This window comes from Vigna unguiculata, chromosome 1 (genome assembly GCF_004118075.2).
Source record: "Vigna unguiculata cultivar IT97K-499-35 chromosome 1, ASM411807v1, whole genome shotgun sequence".
In the NCBI taxonomy this organism is placed as follows: Eukaryota; Viridiplantae; Streptophyta; class Magnoliopsida; order Fabales; family Fabaceae; genus Vigna; species Vigna unguiculata.
The window spans coordinates 26,311,812-26,323,622 of NC_040279.1; the positions used below are offsets into that span (position 1 = coordinate 26,311,812).

The 11,811-nt window shown below is 37.0% G+C and overlaps 1 protein-coding gene across 1 annotated transcript; it reads right to left on the reverse strand.

Moving 5' to 3' along the window:
- Window positions 1-8,190: 8,190 nt before the first annotated feature.
- Window positions 8,191-9,929, reverse strand: LOC114190371. The gene is made up of 3 exons (XM_028079223.1): window positions 9,516-9,929; window positions 8,503-9,435; window positions 8,191-8,427 (listed from the first exon to the last, which is right to left on the reverse strand). Exons 1-3 carry the CDS (start codon window positions 9,927-9,929, stop codon window positions 8,191-8,193), a joined length of 1,584 nt encoding a protein of 527 aa, XP_027935024.1.
- Window positions 9,930-11,811: the final 1,882 nt, after the last annotated feature.

Below are 11,811 nucleotides of genomic sequence, written 5' to 3' on the forward strand. Positions count from 1 at the left end.
CAATGTAAAAAACTCCAATATCAATATGAAAAGCGTTAAACACGTCAAAAAAAGTTAACATAATTGGGTTAAAAGGACTATATTCATTCATTTCTAAAGTTTAGGGACCAAAATATATCGAAGTTTTAAACAGGGACGAATTCCAATTTTGAGTCAAAGTTCGGGGACTAAAAACATACTTAACCCTATAACAAAACACATAAAAGAAATCCTTTCTTTCATCCCACATGGCCACAACCATGTGTGATAACTATTCGCATCAAAGGAACCCCATCCTTTTCTTCCACATGGCCACAACCATGTTAACCGTGTTCTACATCTTCCTGTGAGTACCTCAAGATGCCTTGCTGCCACACCTATCGACCACAACCGATAAAGCATGTGCGGGAAACCATGCTACGGATCACACACCGTAATGTCAGGTAGAGTTCCCAAATACAAACATAGTCCGTAACGTCCCAGGACTACCAAACTCGTCCGCTAAACACTAGGGAGGGCAATCCATTTGGACCCATCCGTACTGGCCACAACCAGCACACTCACACCGGCAACACTCGCCAACCTAAGCCACAACTCAAGAGTTTCTCGTGTTCATCTGTTATCCCGAGCCACAACTCAAAGGAAGTCATTTCGGACCACAACCTATAGAATGTCACGTGCTTAACCCCTATCCCGAGCCACAACTCAAAGATACGTTCCGGGCCACAACCCAAAGAACACCAGCAAGCCCACCATTGAGATATCTTAGAAGCCTAGTAGACCATGTATTACAAATCCAACACATCCAATCTGACATAGTAGTAACACTTGCTTTGAACACTCAAAAGCACCATAGGTCATTTAGGCTAAAAGCCTTTGTCCAAACAGTCCAGCCTATTTCCCTTAAGCTAGGCCCACTAGCCTGAGCGAGCCTTTAGTACAGTTGCAGCCCATGAAGTCTCGCTTAAGTGAGCTCTTTCTCGCTTGGGCGAGACCCTCCTTCGTTTAGAGCTAAGGTACCTCGCCTAGGCGGCGAGCCACACAACGTACCAAAATAGTCCTCGAAAACTCGCTTAGGCGAGTAGATCTCGCTTGAGCGAGACGCCCCTTTCGCCCAACACAACATTCACCGCCTGCGCGAGATGTTCAACACAAACCCCCAACACTTACGAGTTCTCGCTTAGGCGAGACACACTCGCCTAGGCGAGATAGTCTGTCGCCCAAGACGAGAGCCCTCCGCTCGAGCGAGACGCGCGAGCAGAAACAAATTCAATCCTCTACTAATCTTTCCTAGGCGAGTTTGGCTCGCTTGAGCGAGAGTTGCAGACTTTAACCCTGTTTATGCACGCAGCAACAGCCATGCCAAAAACTCATACCAATTCAGACCATTCATTTGGAAAGTAGTGCACGCACATATGAACACAATTTTGACATAATATAGACCTCAAAAATCCATGTTTTGCACAATTTTAACTGATACATTGCATAATCTCATTATAATCATACCATTAGGTAAGAATTCCTATAACCAATGCTAAAACACCCTAAACCACAAATTCACCTTAGGTACATTACAGAATCCATAGCATATAATCATAAAAAACATGCAATATGACCAAAAGCATACAATTTCGGGTTCAGCTCCCCTAACCTGAAATTTCCTTTGCTTAGAAAAATGCAGATTGTTGAGAATCCCTCCTTGATCACTAGGCAGCCTAACATCTTCCCTTCACTCCACACTCAATTGCCATAATCCTCTCAACTCACTCTCAATTTTCTCAAAACCCCTATTCTCCCTCAAAATTTGCCTTTTAATTCACTCCACACTCAATTGCCATAATCCTCTCAACTCACTCTCAATTTTCTCAAAACCCCTATTCTCCCTCAAAATTTGCCTTTTAAAGGCCTTCAGTGATAATTCCCATAAATACATGGTTACATTATCACTCCTCATGCTTCAACATATTATTAAATTTAATAATAAAACAAACAACACATACATGACATACATAGGACTCGAACCCAAGTCCTTTCACACAAACCAAGTACTCTCAACCACTTGAGCTAGTACTTTTCCACATCACATCAAACAATATTTAATGCTATAAAGGCTCCCCTTACCTGCTTTTATTAATTAATTCTCACAGGTATTACATGAGGCTTGGGGGTATTCTTATCCACTATCTGAGGCTTGACCTGAGATTGCTTCCAGAAGTTATGCATGTCTTCCATCTACATAAAATGCGTCGCTCATTCTCTCATTTCCTTCGTGGTCTTAGGCGATTTCCTGCTAATTTTATCAGCGAAGACTCCAAGTTGTATGCCGGTGGAGATGAGGTGTATAACGATCTCACAATTGAGGTCCTTGACTTTGACTGACATTCCATTGAAACGATCTACAAAGCTTCTTAGTGATTTGTCTTTCCCCTACCGAACGTTGACAATCGCGACTACCGTCAAGGCAGCTAGTCGGAGAGAGGCAAATTGAGTGTTGAATCACGTCTTTAGAATGGAAAAAGAATTTATGTTGTTAGAGGGAAGCTCAGAGAATCACTCTAAGGCTTTTCTAGTAAGGGAAGAGGAGAAAACTCTACACCCGATAGAGTCGTTAATTAACTGCATGGAACATCATATCTAGTTGGAGAAAGCTCTGACATGGTTGTCTGGGTTGGTGGTTCCATCATATTTTTCAAAGTTCAACATGTTCCACCACTCTGGCAAAGGGGTTTCCGGTATGAAAGGGGTGAAATGGAATTCTTCCTTTGTATGGACTACCATCATAGACAAATGATCCCCCTTACTAGCTCCTGAACTATCCACAATTGTGTGAGTGGGCTCATCCTTAGAGTGTTGCGATCTTTCCACTCGAGAAGGACAAGGTTGCTCTTCTGCCCCGATCGCTTAAACTCGACTCTTCCTTGAGGGGGTTTGGGATTATTAGGGTTGAGGGCATATGATCCACTTTTTGCCTCTCTTGCCTTATGACAACATTCTACTCCTTCAAGATTCGAATTTGCGCTTCATAATTCTATTGCATTTCATCCATTCTTCGTTGCATCATCCTTAGGGATGACAATTCGGGACGGGCCAGGCGAGCTAGCCCGTAGGCTCGCACAAAAAAACGCGGGGCAAGCTAGGATGTTGAACCCGCTGGCCCGTAATGGCCTACCCCGCATAGGTTCGCAGCCCGCGCGGGCTAAAGGTGGGGTGTGGCGGGTTGGCCCATTGGCTCGCTTATAAAATTATATGTTCTTATTTTTTTAGTTCTCACATCATTCATCACGTTATTTCTTTAAGTCCATTTTATTTTTATTATTATTATTATCATGTTTATGTATAATCATTGTATATAAGATAATGATTTTAGTTATTGAATATGGAATATATTTTTATGCATTTTAAGGTACATGTCTTGTAAGGTGACATATTGTTATTGTACTTTAGTTATAATCTTTGTTGTTATTTTTCTTCTCTTTGATTAGGTAAACTAATTGGAATATTTCGATAGAAAATGAATATCAATTATTATGAAAAAATAAAAAAAAGTTTTTATTTTTCTCAACACAAAAAAATATTTCGCTCATCACAAATGCGGACCAGCCCGCAGGCCAGCGGGATGGGGCGGGCCAGGAAAGTGAACGCGAAATTAAATTATGGGGCGGGCCAACCCGGCCCGCACTTTGTGGGCCAAAATGCGAGGCAGGTCAAAACGGATCGGGCTTTCCCGCTTTGTCATCCCTAATCATCCTTAGCATCTCTCGGGTGTCCACTTGGTCATTAGTGGCATCTCTTGCTTCTGCGTTGCTCATCATGTTTCTTGTGGTCACCATAAGAGTTTATCAAACATATGCTCGGTCCCACGAAGGACGCCAAAATGTTTCGGGTGTAGGGGCCTAATGTCTACTTAAACAACTTGTCCAATCTTCTAGTATTCACTTTGGTCGCTCATTTGATGTTCCTGTCCTTCATTCGATGCTCCTACCGATCTGTGTACTTTCTAAAGAGGCTTTGATGCTTAAGTCAGCGATAATTTGATTGGTGATAACAATTAATGTTGTAATAAATGTAAGAGAAAAATTTTCAACCACATTACCTTTGACTTATAGTTATAGTTTTCTACACGGACCTTTGGTTAGGGTTGATCTAATCAAGGCCCAATTGCTTTTAAAACTTAATTAATGTCTTATCTATCCTTAATTGCTAGTTGACTCATTTACGCTAGATGTTGTTCGGTTGTGTCGGTTGCCCTTCGTTGTCTAATTCATAAAAAAACAACACATATTTATGTCAAACCTTAACCTAACACTATGAGTCGCTCGGTGTGGACCCATAATTTCATATGGTCAATAATGGATCCCAACACTCACTGTGTCATACGCGTGGTATCGCTTGTGGGTAGTCGCTCGTTGATACATGATTCCATAATCTCTAAAGTGATAGCCACGTCCATGGAGAGCTGGTCATTCATTGACATAATTCCATGATCTCTAGAGTGATTGTTGCGTCTAGGAAAAATTGGTCGTTTGTTGCTTCGACCTTCACATGGATAGGATTTGTTCTCTAGACTCGTGTTTGTTGTGCGGCGATCAGTGCCATACGAATTACTTTGGGTACCGATCGACATTGGTTTTGTAGACTGCCCTTACGATACATACATTTAAAATGTTAAAGCAATCATCCTTATATAACTTTGAAACATTTATCAACTATCAAAGTTAATAAGAACATTATTTGAATTGTATCAATACGACCACATGCCGAAATAAGTTAATGGTAATGGGTTTCTAAAGCTTTTGAAATGACTAAATATAAATTTCTGAATGTTAGAGTTGTAATATTAAGGTTCACTTGAAGTAATAATGCAAGTGATTGTTCATGAAGAAGCATTGCTCTAAGCATCGGCGGACCTTAAGAGCATGCCATCCCCCACCACCACACTTTTTTTCTTTTTACATTTATATATTTAATATATAATTTTTGATATATTTTTTAAAAGCTTAATATTTTTAATATATTTGATATTTTAATAAATTTTTATTCATTTTATGTATATATTTAAGGAATAATATTTTCCTTTTTTCCATATTTATTTTTTAATTTTTTGATTTTACCTTTTAAATAATTTTTAAACAAAAATAATTATTTTATTAATATTATCTTTTAAATGATTATTTGCTTAATTTAACTATTTTTTATTTGATTATTATTTTAAATTTAATCATTATAAATAAAAATTAATTATAGTAAAATTATAAAAATTATTTATATTTAATTTTATAATTTTATATTATTATAAAAGAAGTAGATACAATGTTTTTACTAGTTTATATAAAAGTTTTGAAATTACTCTTTTGATTCCTGTTTTTTTTTTCTAAAATATTAAGTTGGCCTTCCAGTTTTTTTAGTCTCAATTTGATTTCGATATTTGAAAAAATGATGCATTTTTGTTCTTTTTTCGTTAATTTATTGAATCGGGACAATGTTTTTTCATAAAAAATTAAGTTGTAAAAAAGGATGGTTTGTTTTATTGGTATAATTGACATAATTCTCATGTCAATTTTGATAATTCTCATGTCAATTTTATGAATTTTTTTTGCTCTGTTTTAAGAATTTTAACAAAAAAAAATTAAATTGCATCATTTTTTAGAAAATCGGATGAAATTGAGACAAAAATTCTAGATAACCAATTTGATAATTTTGAAAAAAATATGGACAAAAAAAATTCAATCAAATTTTAACATTCCAAAATATTACTTGAAAATACACCACGGACTGCCAACAATAATAGAAACGAGATACTGTAGACAGTTTTGTTTAAAGATAAATGTAATATGAAAACAACTAATTTAAAATATAAGTAATTTTAAATTAAAATAATATTAAAATTTGTGGCAGTTAACAAAAGTTAACAGAAACATAATTATTTTGAGTTTATTTTTAGCGTTTGATTGTAACCGCCAAAAACAAAATCGCTAATAAATAATATATTCTTTTAGTGAGTAATAAAAGGATTAAAGGTAAATTATTTTGATAATTAGATTGATTAAATTATTAAAATATGTTTAAAAATCTTAATACAATATAAGGAATTGGTAGGTTTATCTTACTGGCACTAATTAATAATATTAATTTTAACGATGTTATTTTGGCCATAAGAAATTAATCATTAATAAAAATATATTTTTTTGTAGTGATATTATCATATTTTAAAAATATATTAAATAATAAATTGTTATATCATATTTGAAACATATTAATAATTAATTTTTATATTATAATATATTATTTTTAAATATGTTACTTCCAGTATGTTAAAAAATTATTATATTAAAAAAATATTATTTGTATATATCTTGTACAATACTAAATAATGTTATGTAGAAGTTTGAGCACAATTGACAACAGTCATTTTTTAAAATAACAATCAATACCTTTTTTTCATGCATAACAAGTTAATAATTTTACTTAAAATAAAATTTTAATGTCAATGTACAATGCATCCATTACCGGATAGAAGTGTGGTATCTCGTAAGTCATCTAAAATGACTTATGTTCTTTTGAGGAGTTCCACTCTTTTGTAAAGGGTTAATTATGTTTTTAGTCCCTCAACTATTATCATTTTTTGGAAATGGTCCCTCCCGCAAACGTTAAACCATTTTGGTCCTCATGAATTTGAAACTACTGATTTTAGTCCCTAATTTGTGAACGGCGTTAAGTCTGTGAGTGCGTGGCAAACGGCGTTCCAAGTAGACTCCTCATGTTGCAACACATGGTTATTCAGATTGAGACACGTGTTGACACGTGTTAAATGGCATTTTTTTTCTGTTAAAAATTAATTAAATTAATATTATATAACATATTAGATGCAAGATTTTAACATGTGCGTATCATTTTCGAGGGTGGAGAGGGAAGGTCTGTCCAAGCATTGAAGAGAAAGATTGTGGAAGAGAGATCCCGAGGTTCTAATGTGAAGGAACAGAATTAAAATCAACATAAGGTAGGTTGATTTGAGTATTTGGGATTTTTGTGTCCACCACGCCAAATTTGGGATTTTTTTTCTGTTTTAGGGTTTATAAATGAAGAGGAGTGATGGGTCGAAGAGTGTTCCGTCGTCATCTTCCACTTCTGCGCATTTCGGATCTTCTCAGTTTGGAAGAAAAGTTTGTGGTTGTGGCGACCAATTACAACTTCTTAAAGCAACTACTGCAAAGAATAATGGCAGATTTTTCTTCCGGTGTCGAAATTGGGCAATACGTCTTTTTTTTTTTTGGTTTTCAGATTCGTTAATTTTTTTGTGGGGTTGTGGCAATCATAAACAAATTTGATACTTTGTATTGTAGAGTGAATCAAATTGTAACTACTTTCGATGGGCTGATGCGATGGAAGCTGAATTGGAAGGGAAGCGTGAGATTGAAGGAGAGAATGAAAATTTAAGTTACAGTGACACAATGATACTACAGTTGGTGCAAAAGAATGCGAAACTAAAGAAGAAGTTATTGGCAGAGAGAAAATTGGGAGAAATAAAGCTGTTTTTTTTTTATTTTGTCTTGGGCTTTTACTGTCATACTTTGTGTTTTATTTCTGTTGAAGTCAAATTGTAAGGATTAAGTTGTTAAGCAGTTGGTGATTTGTTAACTGTTATGAATTGCAGAATGTTGAATTTAAGTTCGTGTTATGAAGTGCAGAATCTTGAATTTAGAATTTAAGTTTGTTAATGAAATGTAAGTTTATTCACTGGTACCACCAATAAATAGTTAATGCCATTGTGAATTGGTAGTAATGAATTTCGTTCATTTGGTCTGAATTGGTGAACGAATAATCAAAATTAATATCCTGCCCATGAAAATTTATAACCTGTTCATGAAATTTTTTTATGGAATCAATCAAAATTCTATACATATCAAACATCAACCTGGCCATGACAATTTTAATGACGCATGATGAAGGAAGTTGTAATCAATCATCAACAAATGTAATGAAGCATAAGGACCCAAAACAGTGGGCCAACTGTGATATATAACAACACATCAAAATAAGTAGCATCTTATACAATATTCAAAACAGTGGTGCAAGTGGTCCAAGTGATCTGTTTCGGTCTCCTAAAGCTAAAACAACAACAGCTGGAAAGTTCATCACAGCTAACAACAAAAAATACTTTTAAATCAAAATGTCCATGTGACCACCACTATATAACACCACTCCCAATATTGTTCACATGGGTTGTCCAGTTGGTGGGTTGCTTGAACTTGCTTGTGAACCTAAATTAGGTGCGTCGCTAAGGGCCTTGGATGACCTTCCTCCCTTCCTATTAGCTGTCCTTCTTGTGATGGTAACAGATCTTAAGCTCGTCTTTCTCCTGGATGAATTTGCAGTGGCAGTTGCAGTGGTAGTTGCAGTGGTAGTTGCAGTGGCAGCTGTTGCAGGCTTCTTCTTCTTCTTCTGTTTTCCCTGCCAATAACATCAGTAATTAGCTCCGAGTTTGTAAATATATGACATGATTTCATTATAATAAACAATATTCACCTTGTTGGTTTTTCCCTGCTTGCAGCTTCTGATGTTGTGATCAAATTGGCCGCAGTTACTACACTTCATTCTAAGATGCTTCTTCCCCAACCTAGAGTGACTGACATCCTCATCAGGTTCTCTCCTTCTTAATTTTCGTGGCCTTCCAGGAGGAGTCTTAAATATTGGGGGTAGGATTTGTGGTGCATCAGTTTTAGGCCATAGTTGTTGGCCATTAATGGGTGAAATTTGAGATCCATAACAAGCTTGGTAAGCCTCCCTTTTGTAATATGCATGGACGAAATCAGAGGGCTGTTCTACTCTATAATGGATTGCAGCCACGACATGTCTACATGGTATGCCAACTAAGTCCCAAAAATAACATGTGCAAGTGTGGTTTGTGAGATCAACGATGAATTTCTCCATTGTGAATCCTTGTGTCACTTCAAACTTACCATCTCCAGTCCAAACAGCAAACCAATTTCCACTTTTCTCTATTTCCCTATCTAGCCTTTTGTTTGGTTTAGGCATGACAACACCCGTATATGCATTTAATTTTTCTCGCAAATGTGCAAACCTACTCATCAAGTAAGTCCTAATCCACTTCATCATTGTTATAATTGGTTTATCCCTAGCTAGCAATATAGTGCTATTAAATGACTCTGACAAATTGTTCATGAGGACATCACACCTAGAATATGCACTAAATGCATGCTTACACCAACACTTACGTGGAATTGCATATAACCATTCAGCAGCTTCTTGATTGACCTTCTTTAGCTCTTCCATATTAGCCTCCCAACCTTGATAGTATGTGGCTTTAGCAGCTGCCATCATGAGATTCCTAATGATTATACAACCACCAAATCTCTTCTTGTAGTTGCTGTACAAATGCCTTAGATAGAAACAGTGTTCCACTCCATGCAATAGCTCATCAAATACTTGCATCAGGCCCTGTAAAATGTACATATAAAATAACTCAATAACAAATATTGTTTAATTGTTCACAATTAAGTACACGGATTTTGTTTTACCTTTTGCTTATCTGAAATAAAAACCCATCGATTGGTCTGGATATCTCCAATGTCCTCCAACAATAATGTTAGGAACCACCTCCAAGTCTCCTTGCACTCATTCTCCACAACACCAAATGCCAGTGGAAAATACTGGTCATTTGGATCCCTTGCCACAACAACTAATAATTGGCCTCCATAGCTAGTCTTAAGGTGACATCCATCTACACCTATAAATGGTCTACAACCATTGACGAACCCTTTCTTGCACCCATCCAAACACAAATAGAATGACCCAAACCGTGGCTGCAATGTGGGCTGAGGTTGATTAATTTTAATCTTCACAGTTGTTTCAATGGACACTCTCCTCAATTCTGCAGCATAATCATAAAGTAAACTGTATTGCTTTTGCCCATCTCCTTCAAGAATGTCCATTGCAATCTCTTTTGCTCTACAAGCCCTCCAAGGGGTTATACCAATGTTGTATGATCATCGAACATCATCTATGATTCCATTGGCTGTCATTCTCCCAACATTCCTAAACTTGTCAACTACAATTTTGGAAACCCATTTCTTGTTTGCATTCTTGTTAACAAAAACTCTGCCACAGTTATGGTTTTCAAACAAGGTCTTCACCCGAAAAGTCTGACTTCCTCCAACCTTGCTGCATAAAATAAGAAATCCACACTTCCTCTTGCAAATTGCCCTTACTCGAACATCATCATTCTTGATAAATTTAACCTCTCTGCCATTCAACACAGAATGCTCCATCAGAGCTTGCTTGAACTGTTTCAAGGAACAGAACTCCATCCCAAGTCTGAATTTGAATTCCTTGCACATCTCTTCGCCCCTAAATAATGGGTATTTCCTCCCACCCTCTCCATCACCAATATCCACATCACTATCTAACTCATCAGTGCTGTAATTGGCATCTATTTCATGATTATCAGCACTTTGTTGTGTGGTAGAAGTACCTACACCTTCACTTTGATTTGCCTCAGCAGTACCAATTGTTTCCTTCCTTGGCTTCTTTTTATTTTTCCAGTCTTGTTTGAATTTTTTCCACCTGTCCAAAACCTGAGTAAAATTCCTCCATGGAGTACTTTGCATCCCAAAACAATCATCATCATCTCTGTGTCTCTCATCCTCACTCTCGTCCAATTCATGACGTTCCTCATCCCCTGAAAGAACACCAGATTCATCACCAGATTCAGGATCAACATTACCCATGTCTGCTGTATTTTCCACCTCTTCAAAACCATCACCATCCCCCCCTGTTTCATTTACCCCACCTGCATTCACAGCGTCAGCATCACCCTTTGCCTCTTCTTCATTTTCCATATCCACATTCGCAGCATCACCCTTTGCCTGTTCTTCAGTTTCCATATCCACATTGACAGCAACATTTTCCTCTTCATCATTTACCCACCCACCATTAACAACAACAGTTCCTTCTGATTCCTTTATCCCAACTCCATTAACAACAGCATTTGAAGGTTCTTCATTTACCCCATCACCATTCACTCCTTCAACAAGTTCAATAACTTGAGCAGAACTTACCACATGATCCACATAGATCTCAACCTCCTCGTTTCTCTTCTCTGCGTATTCAGCCAACTCCAAAGCATGCCTATCTTCACATAATGGCCTTAGATCTCTATCCATTCTCCCTTTCTTAGGCTTCCACCACATATAAAGTTCTCCATCGTACTTAAAATCCTTCTTCAGAATACCCAACGCTTCGAAGTAGGACCACATGTCTGGATCCAGTCCACGCACTACATGTTCCTCTCCACCTTCGTAACGCAACATCCTTCCCCTGAATCTTTCAAACTTCCCCATGTGATGGAAGACGACTGAAAAACCCATCTGTGCAACAACCAAATACAGAACCCTAAACCCATCAGAATGAAAACCAGAAACTACAATGACAGACCCGCACGAAAATGGAAACACCCAAAAAATTTTCCCCCAAATCAAAACCACCAAAACCCTAAATGAAGAATAAGAAACGAAAGCAAAAACACTTACCTCTATTTCCAGCTGATGATGGTCGAACAACGTCGCCGACAAACTCAATGACGCACCACGCACACACCCTCCACTATTACTCGCACACCCTCCACAATTACTCGCACACCTTTTGTTTTCAACTTTCACCGCGACAAAAAGATGAACTTCCACCGAATTCACTTAACACTCATGACCTAACTTTTTACTGCTGATGGAAGACATAACGCACATGTTAAAATCTTGCATTTAATATGTTATATAATATTAATTTAATCAATTTTTAACAGAAAAAAAAAATGTCATT

Coding starts and splice junctions, on each gene's coding strand:
- LOC114190371 (XM_028079223.1), bottom strand. CDS start 9,929: ATGGACATTCTTGAAGGAGATGGGCAAAAGCAATACAGTTTACTTTAT. Junction 9,436..9,515: donor TTATTTCAGATAAGCAAAAG/GTAAAACAAAAT, acceptor TACATTTTACAG/GGCCTGATGCAAGTATTTGA. Junction 8,428..8,502: donor AGCAGGGAAAAACCAACAAG/GTGAATATTGTT, acceptor TGTTATTGGCAG/GGAAAACAGAAGAAGAAGAA.